The sequence below is a fragment of the Jaculus jaculus genome, chromosome 3, assembly GCF_020740685.1.
Source record: "Jaculus jaculus isolate mJacJac1 chromosome 3, mJacJac1.mat.Y.cur, whole genome shotgun sequence".
NCBI lineage: Eukaryota > Metazoa > Chordata > Mammalia > Rodentia > Dipodidae > Jaculus > Jaculus jaculus.
In genome coordinates, this window is record NC_059104.1 from 17,189,148 (window position 1) to 17,205,681 (window position 16,534).

The 16,534-nt window shown below is 49.1% G+C and overlaps 1 protein-coding gene and 1 long non-coding RNA gene across 3 annotated transcripts; one reads left to right on the plus strand and one right to left on the minus strand.

The window, feature by feature from the left end:
- Positions 1–813: 813 nt before the first annotated feature.
- Positions 814–7,787, minus strand: LOC123459231. The gene is made up of 3 exons (XR_006636116.1): positions 7,489–7,787; positions 4,033–4,257; positions 814–951 (listed from the first exon to the last, which is right to left on the minus strand). It is a non-coding gene; the product is annotated as an uncharacterized LOC123459231 (long non-coding RNA).
- Positions 7,788–7,984: 197 nt separating this feature from the next.
- Positions 7,985–10,131, plus strand: Sox21 (SRY-box transcription factor 21). Of its 2 annotated transcripts, XM_045145748.1 has the most exons (3): positions 7,985–9,312; positions 9,358–9,410; positions 9,477–10,131. In XM_045145748.1, exons 1-3 carry the CDS (start codon positions 8,944–8,946, stop codon positions 9,823–9,825), a joined length of 771 nt encoding a protein of 256 aa, XP_045001683.1. In that variant the 5' UTR covers positions 7,985–8,943; the 3' UTR covers positions 9,826–10,131. The 2 variants fall into 2 exon arrangements, with proteins under 2 accessions (XP_045001683.1, XP_045001682.1); XM_045145747.1 differs by having other exon boundaries at positions 7,985–10,131.
- Positions 10,132–16,534: the final 6,403 nt, after the last annotated feature.

The window sequence follows — 16,534 nt, forward strand, 5'->3', positions numbered from 1 at the left end:
AACAAATGCGGCTTGGGTAAAGCCAGCATTCTTAGCTAGATGTGGATCACGTGGAGTGTGATCTAGGACCATGTGCGACACTAAGGCCCGTCCACTTACTCTCCCTGGGCTGGCGTGAGAACCTAGGCCCAAGCGTCTCCCAAACTCAGGAGAGTTTGCCTGCTAATGCAGACACAGTGGTTACAACTTCTCCTAGGAGATGCAGTCAACAGCACAATGGCATAACAGCAAGCCAAGGCAAGAGGTGAGCAACTGCATTTGGCAAAAACCTATGTCAGGCAGAGGAAGAAATGAAGGAAGAGGTCATTCCTCTAGTGACCAGAGTTGATGGGCTCCATGACCGAATGTCTTGAGATGAGATTAACCCAGAAGGACCATAGGAAAATGTGGACAGATGTGTGATCAGGTAGCATACAGCCAGGACTGAACTAGCCTGTTCAAAGTTCTAAGCTCTGAAAAGAGCACAATGACCCCTTTAGGAAGCCATTCGTGCATCAGGAATCAACAGCAACAAAAACAAAGACAAGGAGACCTATGATCGCCAGTTCTGTTCAATACTGAAGACTCTGACATGCAGTAAGGCAACGTGGTGGTCTGAATGCATGTCCCCCATAGACTCGGATGTTTTATTAAAGCCTGGAACTTGGGTCTCCAGCAGCCTGGCTGGAGGAGGTGTCAATGGATCCTGAGGTCCAGTCCAAAGGTGTGTTTGGGGTCAGATCTGAATTCCAGCCCAAGGGTGTGCAGAGCAGTCTGAACTGGGGTCCTGCTTGCTGCTTGTGGGTGTCTGTTGGCTGCTGGTGGTTTCTCTCTCTCTGCTTGGATCTGTGACAGGGAGACAGCTTCTTCCACCATCAATGGAACTTCCCTTGAATCTGTAACGCCTGAAACAGATCCCTTCCTCCCATAATCTATGCCTGGTTTGGATGCCCAGTGTTGTGGAGATGTCTACTGTAGGCGAGAAAAAGAGACAAAATGCATCAGAGCTACAAAGACAACATCTCTGCATGCTGACAGGTTTCATATGTAGGAAAACTAACAGAAATGATCTAACACATATCTGAAGTAACAGTGGTTTCAAACTGGATTTGAGGGTACATGCCTGTGATTCCAGCCATCGGGAAGCTGAGGTAGAAAGGTTACAAGTTTGAGGCTAGCCTGAGCTAGACAACAAGACCCTGTCTCCAAAAAGAAAAAAAAATATATTGGTTTGAAACAAAAATAACTTGAAAATATCAAGCAAAACCACTCAGAAATCAGTTCTCATCAATTTTACTTGGGTAAAGGATCACTCGTGCCCAGTATAAAGAGGCAGTCTTTTCAATTACTGCTTCTAAAAACTAGGGATCCATCTGGAAAGAAATCATGCTCAAATTGTTCACAAGCACCAACTTCAGCTCCATTCTGGTAGCAGAGAAATTGCTCTTATAGGACCAGACATCCCAAAGACAGTGAGTTTGATATGTGTACGTATGTATGTGTATGTATAAAACTCACATATATATACATAAATATGTAATTATGCATGTACACCAAACATCCCAGAGATAACGAACTTGAACCAATATTTATACGTATGCATGTATGCACATATATAAACAGAAACACAAATACAAAAGGATCCACTTGGGAAAGAGCACGATATCTTAAAGTGAGCTTCCCATCTACAGCTTTCTGTCTATGACTAGCCAGCAAGAGACATGAGTGAGAACGCCTACACGTGCTCATCAACAGGAAGTAAGCAAAAAAAAAAAAGTGTGCAAACATATGCATAGAAAGTAGCTAAGGTGAATGAACGACAGCGGCCTGCAGTAAGCCTGGTGCATCCAAACACTGTGACTAAATGAAAGAAGTCAATAAAGATTATAGACAAAAGCCTTCTTGTGAAACTTTTATAAGTTAAAAGCAAATTAAAACAAAAATGCTTTTAAAAGCTACATCCAGAGGGCTAGAGAGATGGCTCAGTGGTTAAGGCACTTGCCTGTGAAGCCTAAGGACCCAGGTTCCATTCTCCAGGTCCCACATTAGCCAGGTGCACATGGTGGCACATGCTTCTAGAGTTTTGTTTGCAGTAGCTGGAGGCCCTGGCACACCCATTCTTTCTCTCCCTCTCTCTCTCTCCTTCTTCCTCTGTGTCAAATAAATAAACATTAAATTAAAATATATATATAAGTAGAATTTTAAAAACTAGAGAACTCAAAATAATTTAAGTGGTTACATTGGCTTGAGAGATAGTGGAAAGTCAACTGGGCAGGCCACTTAGCTAGGTATGAGTTCATGGACACATTTTATTTTGAGTGGTAGATTCATAGGTGCTTATAAAAATCAAGTAGGGCCTGGAGGGATGGCTTAGCGGTTAAGGCGTTTGCCTGCAAAGCCAAAGGACCCAGGTTCAATTCTCCAGGACCCACATTAGCCAGATGCACAAGGGGGCGCATCCATCTGGAGTTCATTTACAGTGGCTGGAGGCCCTGACGTTTCCATTCTCTCCATCTATCTATCTATCTATTTCTCTCTCTCTCTCTCCCTCTTTCTCTGTCAAATAAATAAATAAAAAATATTTTTTAAAAAGTAAGTAGAACTAACTAAATGAAAGCGGGTTGCCAATGAACTGAAATCATAAAAATGAATCAAGAACTGTGATTAAGCCAAATTTGTTTCACAAAAGAAAGGTTGGGAGAGTGAAGGGAAGGTAAAAGGGAAGGCAACACCTGCATTGGAGGAAAATAAAGGCTAAGATTAGATATCATTGTCCGGCAGCCCTTTTCACAGCCTTTGCTATCAGAGGAAGGGTAGAGGCCGGAGTGATTCAGGACTGGCAAAGGCTGCGTGTTTGCTCTGGGAGGCCCAGGGAAGGGAGGGAGTGGACTGCAGCTGGCACCTGGTCTGTGCTGCCCCAGGAGCCAGGGTAGCCTGGCAGAAGAGTAGGCTGTTGGTGTGTCTCTGGAATATCTTACTGGAGAGACTGGCATCGAGTATGGCCCCCACCACCTTCCTCACAAAGGAGTGGGGCCCTGAGTGAGTCACAGAAAAGTCTAGCAAAGTAGTTAGACATGAAGGTCTGAGCCTGAAAGAGGCTGAGCCTCCCACCAGAACTCAGAGGGTCAGAGATCAAGGTAATCCACATGGTGGGCCTCCCAATTCTGCCACTTGCCATGGGGTGAGTTTGGATGAGTTACTGACTCATATTCTCTAAGGCTCCATTTTTCCACTCTGCGAATTGAAGGTGTAACTGACCTTACAGGGCTTTCCTAAAAGTCCTGTAAGATGGTGCATATGACAGACATCAATGCCAGGTAGCTATAGAGAAGACAGTTCAGCAAGTGAGCTAGCTCTACAACAGACCTTCCAGAGACAGGTCCTGAATCTCAATACGAGGGCCACACAGGACTCAGCAGCCAGGAAGCTGGGGATGCGGACAGTCAGCTAGAGGGATTTCTGTCAAGCTCCAGCATGGCCTACCTACCACTGTGTTGGACATTGAAGGAGACTTTGCTCAGGTCTGTTCTTTCTCTAAATAAACAGAACATGCTGGTGACAAAATGTACCAGTGACTCTTTCCCACCAGAAGCCAGTCTCCTCCATTTGAGAAAAAAAAAAAAAAAAGGTTGGGAGGGAGGGTTTAGGTCCCCCCAACACACACACCATACAGGCCACATAAGAGGACTGGCTACCTGTCCAACCCTCCTTGCCATTTCTGGTTTTCTTCGAGACTAGCTCCCTCCTTTTTAAAAGCACTTATCTAAAGAGAATGAAAGCTTTTCTTGCTTTTACAGGGTTCTTGACATCTGAAATCAGGATGTTGGGCAATTGTCTGTCTTGTCTTGTTTCTTCTTTTGGTAGGAGCTTCTGGGGAGGGGGGCCAAGAGAAAACCGTGTGTTTCTTGCTTTGTCAGCTAAGTAAAGCCTTGCTTTGTTTTTTCTTTTCTTTTCCTTATTTTTTTTTTAGAATTTTTAGATTTTTTACAATGCTGGCCTGCTTGGGCACAGTCAAGGAGAAATAAAGAGAGAAAACTGCCTCCAAAAACTGACCTGTAGAATCCTGGTGTCCAAGTGCAACAGGACCAATGAAAGTACAGAGATTAAAATCTCAAAAAAGATGAAACTTTGGCTCGATTGGTAAAAGGCCACTTTTGCAGCTATTGGCTCCTTCCATGATGATTGAGCTCAGTCAGCTCTTGTTGTCTCTTGGGATTCCCTTGGGCCTTGCATTGGAAGGTCACTCTTTGTGAAGCTAATAGGTGTAGAACAGAAGACCTGTGACAAGAGAAGAGCCTAAATGAGGTCACTGCTGTCATCATTGCCTCTTAACAGGACGAGCATGCTCTCTTACTATCTTTCCGTGCAGGTGTGATATCTGTGGGTTCCTTCACAGCACTTGCCTCAGAACCAAGCCGCGGTGGCCCTGCCCTGAAGGTTGTTTGGCCCCACATGTGGGAGGCATCATCTGTACCACCTGGTCACCTCTCATATACCATTAATGCCCTTTCTTTGTTGTGGTCTACACATCCATGATTCTAAAATAAATAAATAAATAAAATAAACAAAAGTAACAATAAACTAAATAAAAGTACCAGTGAACCACCAGAGACAGATAGGGGAACTGAAAAGAGGGTGGAAAAGGTCTCAATTCACCTTGGGACCCAAGCATCCTCCCCTCTTTTAGGGAGGTGCAAGAGAAAAGGAGCTAGTCTGTCTGGTGTTCCCGAGAAATTTTCCTGCTCCCCAAGCACCTCATTGCTGCCTCCTAGTGATAGTTTCAGAATAGAAAAGGAGATCATTTAGCTGAGGATATCAGAGGGAAAGGGAGAAAGTGAATTTACACAGACCCACCAACTTTTTCTGCAAGTGCCTCTGTTCCTGATGAGACAGGTCTGGGACCCCACATCTTACTCTGCCCCCAAGAACCACAAAGACCCACCCGGATTCCACCAGCCAGAGTTGCTTCTCCCCAAGAGGCTCACCGTCGCGAGTTGACAGCACTTCCCCACTCACAAATCTCTTAAATTTATTCCTGTACGCCACTCCCCCACACAGACCCTTCTATTTCTTATAGCCTAATATGTTTCATCTTTCCTACGAGACCTAAATATGAAAGTAACAGGAGACTTAAAAGTGAATTTACATTTGGGCACATAAGAACAAAAAAATGGCTGGAAAATTTATTTTGTGAAAAAGCTTGACCAGGTTCAGACAAGAGATGTGCCAAGTCTGGGTGACAACCGAGATGCCACACTGCCCTCCTTGGGCTCATGGCTTGCTGGGGTCTCTTTCCTTGCATGTGAAGGGCTCCAGGATCCTGGAGCCTCTAAAATTCAAAACTGAAAATTAAAGACTTCCAGTTTTGAAATGTATGAAATTTTATGTGGTGAATGATTGAAGGGCACTCCCCCAATGTCACTTCCTTTTTATGACACCTTCGTTGTCCACAATTCAACATTCTTGGACTTCAAAACTGTCAGATTGGTTCACTTACTAAACAAGCAATGCGGCACCGTTCACATTAGGACAACTATCCAAGGCACATTACACACTTGATCTTATAAGATAATGGCACATATATGCATAGATTTTCATCATATGCACAAATACTTCAATGTAATAATTTAGTGCAGATTTAAATGTAAATTGAAAGAACATAAAATTATTTAAAATACTAATACAAAAATTAATGTCTTCAATCTTTATCCTCTTTATGCCAAGATAATTTTCATGATTAGACTCAACTTTATTCACAAAGGTTAATGAATAAGTTTTCATATCTTGTGTGTGTATGTGTGTATAATATGTATATATTCTTTGTGTGCAGGGTGTAATATTTTTGTCTCAAACCTATTATACTAGTCAGTAGGTTAAAAGCTCAGAGATGATAATTTTGTAGTTTATCATCACGAAACAGTATACTTAATATTCCAGTCTATGTAATTATACCTGCTGGTGTCTCCACATTTCACCACCCAGAATCTGTGAGTGACAGAATGTCTTGACAGAGCCTGTGAAAGGAATGTGGTTCTAGACAAATCCATTCAATTGTTTCAGCAACACCAGGGCACACGGGCTATGGCTGGATCACATTCTGCTATCACAGAAGGCGTTTTGGGAAGCCATCGCTATTCTTTAATGAAACTGAGGAAATGTGCCAGACTAACTTTAAGATGAGCATAATGGCCTAACACAACTTTCGTTAGGCTCGTGATTACAAGCACGGCTCTGTGTTCCTGTGTGGGCGCAAACTGAACAGAAAGTGCAAGAAGATGTGAAAAGTTTACATCTATGGAAGTTCCTATCTGCCCATACCACATGGCCAGGTCAAATTCAAACTGCTAAAAAAAAAAAAAAAAAAAGAGGAGGAGGAGGAAAAGGAAGAGGAAGAGGAGGACGAAGGAGACTACAAACACATTCTCAGATGTGCATCAGATCAAGAAGTGAAAAAATATGCAAATAAAACTATAGTGTTTAATTTTTTTGCAGCGTCGAGTGACAAGGGGGAAAAAAAAAACCACACATGCTTAACTTCCAAGCAAGAAAATTGTCCTGTGTGGCATAAAAATACCCCAGAATAGAGCACGTTTGCTCAGAGAAATGACTTTTACTTCCGCTCCTCCTGATACGCGCACCTTCACCCCATCAGTGCAGATAAATGAGATATTGTAAAGTTAGCTGTACTTTAAAGAGACTGGCATGGAGATGGCTCTGACGACCAGGATTAAAGTAAAACAGAATTATTAGAGAGCTGACTAGTCAGTCCAGGGTACGTAGTATCTGTCTTGGCTTACCCCTTCACCAACCCCGCCCCCAAGGCTTCCCAAAAGGACTCCCTTTCCATTCGAATCTGTCCGTTCTACCCCTGGCTGGGTAACTCACCAGGCAAAATAAAATAAAATAAAATAAACAATAAACAATAATAAATAAATAATCGGGAAGTATCTGTCACGTGGCACATCTGGACCTACAAAGAAAACGAGCGCTTTTCTCAGTGTTAGAAAGTCTCAAACACTTTCCAAAGTGAGTCCTCCCTCCCCTTCCCCAGGCTTAACCCTCTTCCTCCGTAGATCGCGAGGCTCTGGCGCTCCTGGACGTACCCTTCACCCACCGGGTAGAGGCTCGGGGCGCCGCCAGCGGAGCAGCAGCGCGGGCGGGAACACCGGGGGGCAGCGGCCGGGTGACACCCCGAGGTTGCCAAATGCCAAACAGTGCGCAGACTCGGCGGCGCGCCGCTGACTCTCCGCTCGCCCAAACCTGCTCCAGGAGTGAAAAGGAGTAGGAGGAGGAGGAGGACTGGGAGGGGGCGGAGAGCGTGGAGGGGGGGGGGGATCCAGAGAGTGGGAGGGGGGAGTCGGAGAAGCCTCCACTGGTCCCTCCTCCCTCTTGGAGTCGCGAGCTCCTCCTCCTCCGCATTGCCGGGAGATATACGCACAGACGGTCGCGACTGGACATGCAAACCCAGCACTGGCTCCAGGACGCGCGCACGCGGGTAGCCACACTCACCTGAGAGGTGCCGAAGACTCCTGTCGCCTGCGGAGCGGCGGGCCCGGGCCAGGCCGGAAAGGGACTCCTCTGGACGCTTGCTGCATTCGGGTGTGGGGGGGAGACGGCTGCGAAACCCCTGCACCGACCCGGGAAATTGAGGTGATTGCCACGTTTTCCTTAATCTCTTCCTCCAGCATCGGGGGGGGGACCCCCCGGGTGCCCATCCATCCCGCCCGCGGTGACCAGAGGACCCGGGACGGAGAGGTTCCCCGGGCGCGGAGCACACGCAGGGCTCTCGCCACCGAGAGGGGCGCGGCTGAGCCGGGAAACTTGCGAGAAGTTAAGTTTGCAAAGTGCCGGGCGGCGACGACGACTGGAACCCGGAGGGGACTCGCCGGGAGGGGGGCCGGGCCACGACTGCGCACCGCCCTCCTCGCCCGGGAGCCCAAGTGTGCGGCGGGCGCGCCGGGAAGGGCTCCCAGCGAGCGGAGGAGCTGGGCACGGCCCCGGAGACATCCCGCCGCGGTGACTCGGAGAACCCGGAGAGTCTCCACTGAGGCCCGGCGAGTCATCCAGCCACCTTCCTCGCTTATTTATTCATTTTGCTTCTCTCCTGCGCGGAGGCCGGAAAGGAAGACTCAAGAGGCAGGTGCAGGGGTGGACAGTGTCCCCTTCCCCTCCCCCAAACCCAGACGACTGTGGGGGAGGGTGCCATCGGCGCGCCCTGACCCCAATCCCCAGGACTGGCTCCTGCTGCCGCCGCTTGTATTTCGATCCAACGCTGCGCTCTGCGTCCCCGTGGCGCGCCGGGACCCTCCTGCGCCTCCCCCTCCTCCTCCTCCTCTTCCTCTGGGGCCACCCCTCCCCCACTCCCATCTGCTTCTGTCAAATGAGAAAAGTCACCGCGGAGAACCCAAACACTCCAGCCGCCGAGAGCCCCCTTTGGCACTCGGCAGCACGCGGCGGCGGTCTCCTCGGCTCAACCCGGTGACTCGTCGCCCTGGGGCGACTTTGGAGGCTGTTTTGCACTTAAGAGATTGAAGACGTTTAAATTACGAGAGGGGGCACACATCTCGGCCCGGGCCCCCGGCTCCCCGAGGGGAGTTCGCTCGCCAACGCTACCCCGAAGGAAAGAACGCGAGTTGCCAACTTGGCCACCACAGAGTTGGGGGCGGGGTGTGGGGAGTCCCCGCCGAGAAGTCCCAGGGTCCCGGAGAGGATTTCCATCCCCGCAGGGGCGCTGGACCGGACCGAAGGAGGCCAGGTAGCCATCCACGGGGGTGCAGCGGCGGCGCGGCCCTGGGCTGGTCCACGGGTCCCCTGTCCCCGCGCTCGCGCGCGTGGGAGCGACTCCGGGACGTTCCCGATCTCGAGCGGATCGGATCCCCGAGTGTGGTCACCATTGATTTCCTCCGGTCGGAGGGCGAGGGCCCGGGCGGCGGGCTGCAGCCCCGGCACGGGCACGGTGAGAGCATGTCCAAACCGGTGGACCACGTCAAGCGACCCATGAACGCTTTCATGGTGTGGTCGCGGGCTCAGCGGCGCAAGATGGCCCAGGAGAACCCCAAGATGCACAACTCGGAGATCAGCAAGCGCCTGGGCGCCGAGTGGAAGCTGCTCACCGAGTCGGAGAAGCGGCCGTTCATCGACGAGGCGAAACGGCTGCGCGCCATGCACATGAAAGAGCATCCGGACTACAAGTACCGGCCGCGCCGCAAACCCAAGACGTTGCTCAAGAAAGACAAGTTCGCCTTCCCGGTCCCCTACGGCCTGGGCGGCGTGAGCGACGCAGAGCATCCGGCGCTCAAAGCCGGAGCCGGGCTGCACGCGGCGGCGGCGGCGGCGGCGGCCGCGGCAGCCGGGGCGGGCGGCGGCCTGGTCCCGGAGTCCCTGCTCGCCAACCCGGAGAAAGCGGCCGCCGCCGCCGCCGCCGCCGCCGCGCGCGTCTTCTTCCCGCAGTCGGCCGCCGCCGCCGCCGCCGCCGCCGCTGCCGCCGCCGCGGGCAGCCCGTACTCGCTGCTGGACCTGGGCTCCAAGATGGCAGAGATCTCGTCGTCGTCGTCGTCGTCCTCCTCCTCCTCCGGCCTGCCCTACGCCTCGTCCCTCGGTTACCCCGGCGCCGGAGCCGGGGCTTTCCACGGGGCGGCGGCGGCGGCGGCTGCAGCGGCGGCGGCGGCCGCCGGGGGGCACACGCACTCGCACCCCAGCCCGGGCAACCCGGGCTACATGATCCCGTGCAACTGCAGCGCTTGGCCCAGCCCGGGCTTGCAACCTCCGCTCGCCTACATCCTGCTGCCGGGCATGGGCAAGCCGCAGCTAGACCCCTACCCCGCGGCCTACGCCGCCGCGCTATGACCCCCACCTCCCCACGCGGGGCCCGTGGGCACGCGTGCGCTTATGTATGTGTAGAAGGGACGAGTCCCCCTGCAGCCCCACGGTGGTGGTGGTGGGGGTGACGGGGTGAGGGGGGTTTGTGTGCCCGGGTCAGATGTACATAGATGTATATAGATGCCAGGCCCCAGGTGGATATGCCACGGGCTCGAGGCGCGGGCGAGGGGCGCGCGTGGGAAGTCACAGGCTCCTCGCCCAGCCCGAGCGTCTGCAGCCGAACTTGCAGCGAGGCCGGTGGATGCGCCAGCGATTAGTGTTTGCTTTGCACTTCGGAACCTGTTGCGTTTTGACAAAACGGAGGTGGAGTCACTTTTATTTTGCTTAAAAAATTTTTTTTTCTTTTTTTGCGGCGGCGGGGGTGGGGAGGGGTGGGCGGGGAAACACGTTGGCTTTTTCCAGTTTTGTTGGTTGCATTTTGCTTTTGTTTCGCATTTTGCCGGTGGTCCTCGTCGCCCCCCCCCCCGCCCACCCTTCTCTGGCCGGGGTTCTGTGCTGCTTGCACTGGGTTCGAACGTTAGGGCAGAAAGGGCAGGGGCGCTGGAGGAGGGGGGGGAGCTGGTGACCTTGCCTGAGTCATTAGTTTCTCCGAGTGGGACACGGCTCCGAGCAGTAGCCTTGCTCCCCGCCGGTGGTGTTTCCACTCTGCAGATCGCTGTCCCCCGAAACCCAGCTTTCTGATCGACCCTTTCTTGACCGGGAGGCAGCTCCGCTCTGGCCTTTTGTGTGGGAGACCAGCGCTGTTTCTTTTATCACGCCGTATGCAAATCACAGCTGGGGGGGGGGGCTTTTTCTATTTAGTCCCCCCCCCCCCCAAGAGCAAGAAATACAAAGCAAAATGCCTGAGATGGAGATTCTCAGTTGCAATTTTCTCCTCGTGGCGGGGAAGGGGGAGTGTGTGTGGGGGGGGAATCTTCTAGAAGTCTCCCCAAGTCTACCGGCTCGGATCTGTGACGCAGTTTACCGCAAGGGGGACTGGCATTCCGGCCGCGCTCCCCTCGGGGCTGAGGTCGCCTTCACATTGTAAATGTGTAGATGTCAGTGAAAACATCAAGTCTTGGAAAAAATGTGTTATTTTCGTTGCCCTAAGTTTGGGTCCATTTTAGACTCAAAGACATGGCGAGCAAAGGTTAAAGTTAACTTTTTAAAAATTGCGGAACTGTTTCAGGATCGCGATTTTATCTGAGATTTAAGTCAGACGTTTTTGTCTGAGTAGTAATTATATATTTATTACTTAGCAAAACTGGGGGGGGGGGAACGCAGACATGTTTTGACAGATGCCTCTCATTTTCAGCATTTCTGTCCCAATTTGAACCGTTTCAGAGTGTTTTGGAATTCCCTACTGGATTAGTTTATTTTCTAGGTCGCTTGCAATTCATTTGCAAGTTACGAAAAAACACATTTTAGAAAAAAAGAACCTTCCTCAATTATTGCTTTTTTCTGTTTATTTTTAAATGTATATATTTTGACTAATGTTTGTGGATGAAGTTGGCTAACATGTATTTAGTTTCATTTTGGCTTTATGTAATATAAAGTTCTAAAAAGTTTAAATATTGGTTTTAACTTTTATGTGTAAATGGTTTTCTTGTGTGATCTAATTTAATATTAGATGCGTCTAAGCTATATCTGTAAATTAGAATCCGACTATTGCTCTGTTCATTTTTTTTGAACAAAGAGTTTAAATAAAGCCTGAACCAGGGAAAAGAGAAAAGTCCTCTATTTCTTGTTGAGTTCCTAACAAGATTTTTATCTGAAATGCCCTTATGGTGCCTGGTCCAGGTGAAGTGTAAGGTATCCACCAAAGACGGTCTTTGTTTCACTTTTGAATAGATTTACTAGGGAATCTAAATCAAGCCATTGTTATTCAGAGCAAAAACCTGATTTATCACATTTTTAATCCTGAATAGGAAAGAAGATAAAAACAAAACCAAGTAGTTGTATTATCTTTTTTTGGGGGGTGGGGGGGGCATTCATGAACCAGTAGAACAGAGCCCATTGAAAACTTCTAGACTGCTTAAAGCATGTCGTGAGTTTCCAGTAACATTTTCAGAGGAGAAAGTTGCCCTACCACTTTGTCTTGTTTGTAGAAGAGCCCCGCCACTTAAATCAGTGTAATTTGTTCACATATCTTTAGGGTATTCCTTATTTGCCGCTTAAGGATTTATTTGGAATGGCAATCGCTGCCAACAGAAATGCTCGACTTTTGGCTTCCTCGGGGCTTTATCCTGTCATACTAGGAGTGCTAAAATACAGACGCTTGTAGCAAATTCTGATGGGGCGGGTTGACTTTCTGGGGCGAGGCAAGTGTCCCCTGAGCAAGAGGTCAACACCACAAAGTGCTTTACTTTCAGACAGGAAGTGATAGGACGCCAAGAAGAATATCAGAAGAAAAGTAAATAAATATATCTGTGCCTCCAGAGTTGGGAATTCTCAGGCTTCTACCTATATAAGAGTCCTGAACTTGTCCCCCCACTGACAGAAGCCCCCCCTCCCCCAGCTGCATGTCTTTCTGAACAGACCAAGTCTTTAAAGTCATTGTTTTCTCTCAACGGAGTAATATTTAAAAAAAAAAAAAAAACCATGAAAAGTTTGGGAAATGTGAGAAATCGGCTCTGCTGGTTTGACCCTGATTCACTAATTAAAACGACCCCTCTCCTGTTACTCCTCGGGCTCTCTGCAATATTATAAGTTAATTCATATGGTTCGGAGCGATTATGCAAAACTAATTTGGACTGTCCAGGGGTAATTATCCCTGACACGGTTAATTAAATCCTTTCAAAGCTTCGCCTTTCCCTTTTGTACCAGCCCGTCACTTCTCAACACGGAACTTCCTGCGGCTCGCTGGAAATCACCCCAGCCCTAAATCTTCCTTACCTCCCGGAGCCTTCCAGCTGGGGGAGGGGGACGCCCGCCTGCGCGCCCCCTCCCCCTCGGCCTGGGAGAAAAGCTGCGAGTACTGAGGAATGAGAAGCGGACCAGAGAGATGGGACAGGGCAGGAGAGAGGACCCGAGGGCCACATCTCCCCATAGATCTCACCGCTGCTTGGGTATCTCTGGAGGCCCCCCACCCACCCACCCACCCAAGACTCCTGGATCACCCACTCTGGTTCCCGTAGTCTTGCAATCAAAAGTTCTGGTTCTAGACAGAGCCTCCGGCCAAGTTAGACTGGGCAGATACCAGGGTGAGGAGGGAGGTGGGGGTGGACATGGAGAATGGGCCGAGGGTGTATTGGTGAACGAGTGAAAGACAGTGACCCACAAACACAGCGCTAGGTCTCGACAGAGAACTGATATATTCATTCATATTCTCCCTCTCTCTCCCTCCCTCTCTCTTTCTCTCTTCTCTCCCCCTCTCCCTCTCTGATATATCCATCTCTACTTTCGCGTGCTTTCTTACCCTGCTTCCCTGATTTCTTCCCTCCCTTCTCTTTCTTGTTTTTTGGCCTTTCATTTTTTTTTTTTTCAATTTAAGATTTTTCAAAAGATCTTCGAGGACATTACTTTGGTACAATTTACCTAAAAACTTCAAACAAGCCTTGTCCGCGAGGGTCCAAAGGCACGTTGCTCTGGGGCTTCGCGCAAACAGGTGGAATCGATGCTTTTAAGCAACTTAGGGGACGCTGCCCCGGTGGGGGGGGGGGGCGGGGAGAGGAGGGGATAGAGAGGGTGGCTTGTGTTGGGGTGTGGGGGGAAGCAGAGGAAGCAACCAGTGTAGGTTACTTTCGTTGACATCCCCCCACACACCCTCCCCAACTAGGGTGAAATAACTGCTCGAATCTTCTTTTCTCGCCCAAGCTCACGGCTGCCTGGGCCTGGGGCGCCGAAGGATGCTTAGGGACCGGCGAGCCAACAGGAGGCCCGCGCGCCAGCCAATCAGAGCGCGGCTAGCGCGGCGCCCGCGGCCGGTCCTCCGCAGCCGCGTCCCGCACCGCAGTCCCGCTCCGAGCGCATCTCCGCTGCGCGCACGGCCCGCGGAGGGCGGCCGAAAGCGCGCCGTCCAAACTTTATTAATCTCTCCCCCGTTCTTTCCCCTTCAGCCCAGTGCATCTCAAAGGTCAGCGCTCTTCGTTTAAAAGACTGATATTATTAATTCACTGACAATCTCCCCCGCCTCTTCACTCCCCTCCCCTGTTTTTTCCTCTCTTGGAGAAAATGGTGAAAAGAGCTTTTTTTTTTTAAATCCTTTTTTTTTTTTTTTTTTTTTTTTTTTTTTGTCCTTCAGTGGGAGCGTTTAGACAGTCGAGGAGGTTTTGTCCGGGAACAAAACGCAGGGTTGGGAGGTTTTGTGAGAGTCTTGTTTGTTGAAGTGGAGCTAAGAAAAAGCCGCGGCTTTCTCCTCATTGTGAAGAAACCAATCACTGGTATTTGGAAAACTGTTAGCATTGTGCACTTCTTCTGTGCCCATTGTGAGGCGTTTCTTTTCACAAGGTTTTCCTTTTTCTTTTTCCTTTTTTTCAGCCGATCCAGCTGGCCGGAATGAATAGCGGTGCAATGTGTTCACGCATTGTCCCTCCGGCCTTCAAGTAGCCCCCATTGAATAGACTAAGTTGACACTCCGTGACAGAGAAACAACATAATAAAAAATACATGAGCCCCTGAATAGGCGCAGGCGCATAAATAAATAAAATGGGTGACCAAAACTGGATAAACTGAATGACAAAACGGTGAAAGGGGAACAAAAAGATATTTAACACGCTAGATTAGCATTAGAATGCAATCTACAAGGCAGAACAATTGATGAATAGGTTTACCGGCCAAGAAAGAAATGGACTAAATGCCCTTTGAATGGATATGCTTTTTGCAAGGGCTTTGAATAGATATGCTTTTTTTTTTTTCCAAAGGGCTGAATGGGAAAAGGTAAAGATGAAGCTATGTAAATGAGTGAGGGAAATAAATAAATATATATACACATACATACATATATGTAGGTATATATAATATATATAAACACACACACGCACACACTGCAGGGTAAGACTGGCGCCTCGGGGTGTTTATAGAAGCAATAAATGCCGTTATTAGCATTGCCTGCGGCAGATAGAAATTGAACAGGTTGGGATAATATAGGGGAGCTGTAATTATTCCTCTAATTAATGGTCCTTTGCTACTTGAAGAAAGGAAGAAAAGGAAAGGAGAAGCAAAAGTTACGCAGAAGTTATGTTTTCTTGTGTCCATTTGCCCAGCGTTGGAATCTGTGCAGCGCTGAGTCTGACCCTACGGACATGCATGTTGAGCCATTCCAGGGAGCCAATGCTGGGGCTCCAAGTATAGGACCTTATTTCCATTCGTGCTGTTTTTTTCTTCTTCTTTTAAGTCTTATATAGTGTCTAGTACATGATAGGTACCCTCAATGAATAGCTGTGGAATACTTCCATAAATTAATGAATGAGTGAGTGAATGAATAGAAATTTACTAGAGGAATTCCAGGCACCTTATGAATGTGGGAGGCGCGTGCTAAGGCAGTATCCCAGGCCAGTTTCACCTTTCAGTATCCTAACCCCCTTACCCAGCTAGGTAAAGAGGACCACCTTGCTGAAAAGTTTGCATTTGGCTTCAGCCTACTTGGGCCACTGGAGAAGAAGGGAACACTAACAATACAAAAAAAAAAAAAAAAAAAAAAAAAAAGAGCAGGAGCAATTACTGATGCCCCATACCCGAATTCCTTTCTTCTCCTTGCTGCCCAAACCCAATATGGAGAAGATGTAAGAGGTGTCCACCTTTTTGTAAAGAAATGCTTGCCATCCTTGTGAAGGTTTGGAATAGATTTAATGCTTCCTTCTTTCCAGTTTCCTTCTTTGGCCTGCACTCCCCTCAGGCTGCTAGGCCGGGTTCTTCTTGGTTGGATTGCTCTCCAGAAGCTGGTGGCATCCTTGGGCTCACTGCCCCTGTGGCATCCAGACTGGCCTTTGCTGCGGTGATGCCCATGGCTTTATTTCCAGTGGCAAAAGCTGGACCACCCTGCTCTCCAGCTTTCCATTCACTGTCCATGCCATCCTCCAGTTGATGGAATTATAGACTTGTCCCTGGAAAGGCACGAGGCTCCGAGCTGGGCAGCAGCTCTGGCCCTCTCCAAGGTGGTAGGAGTGAAACTTCAGAATTGCCACCAGAAAAGTGGTGAGGGGCACTTCGGATAATCTCAACGATGTGCTCTTTTGTTCCACTTTCCACTTACTCTCCCCTTGTTTTACTTTGTTTAACTTTTTTTAAATTTAATTTTATTTTTTAATTTGGGGGGAGAAAGAGGCAGAGGGAAAGAGGGGGAGGCGGGGAGAGGGCAAGCCAGGGCTTCTAGCCACTGCAAACGAACTCCAGATCCATGTGCCACCCTGTGTATCTGGCTTCACGTGAATACACCCTTGGCTTTCCTGCAAGCACCTTAACCACTAAGCCATCTCTCCAGGCCTTCCCTTCTTTTCCTTTTCCCTTGGTTGTTTTTTTTTTTTTTTTTTTTTTTTTTTTTTTTTTTTTGAGGTAGGGCTTTGCTTTAGCCCAGGCTGACCTGGAATTCACTATATAGTCTCAGGCCTTGAACTCAAAGCAATCCACTTACCTCTGCCTCCTGAGTGCTAGGATTAAAGACTTGAGCCACCAAACCTGGCCTCTCCTTTTTTTTAAAAGAAGCAATTCAGATTCACCAAGAGCAAAAAGACTTAGATACTTGGAAATGTAACCTAAG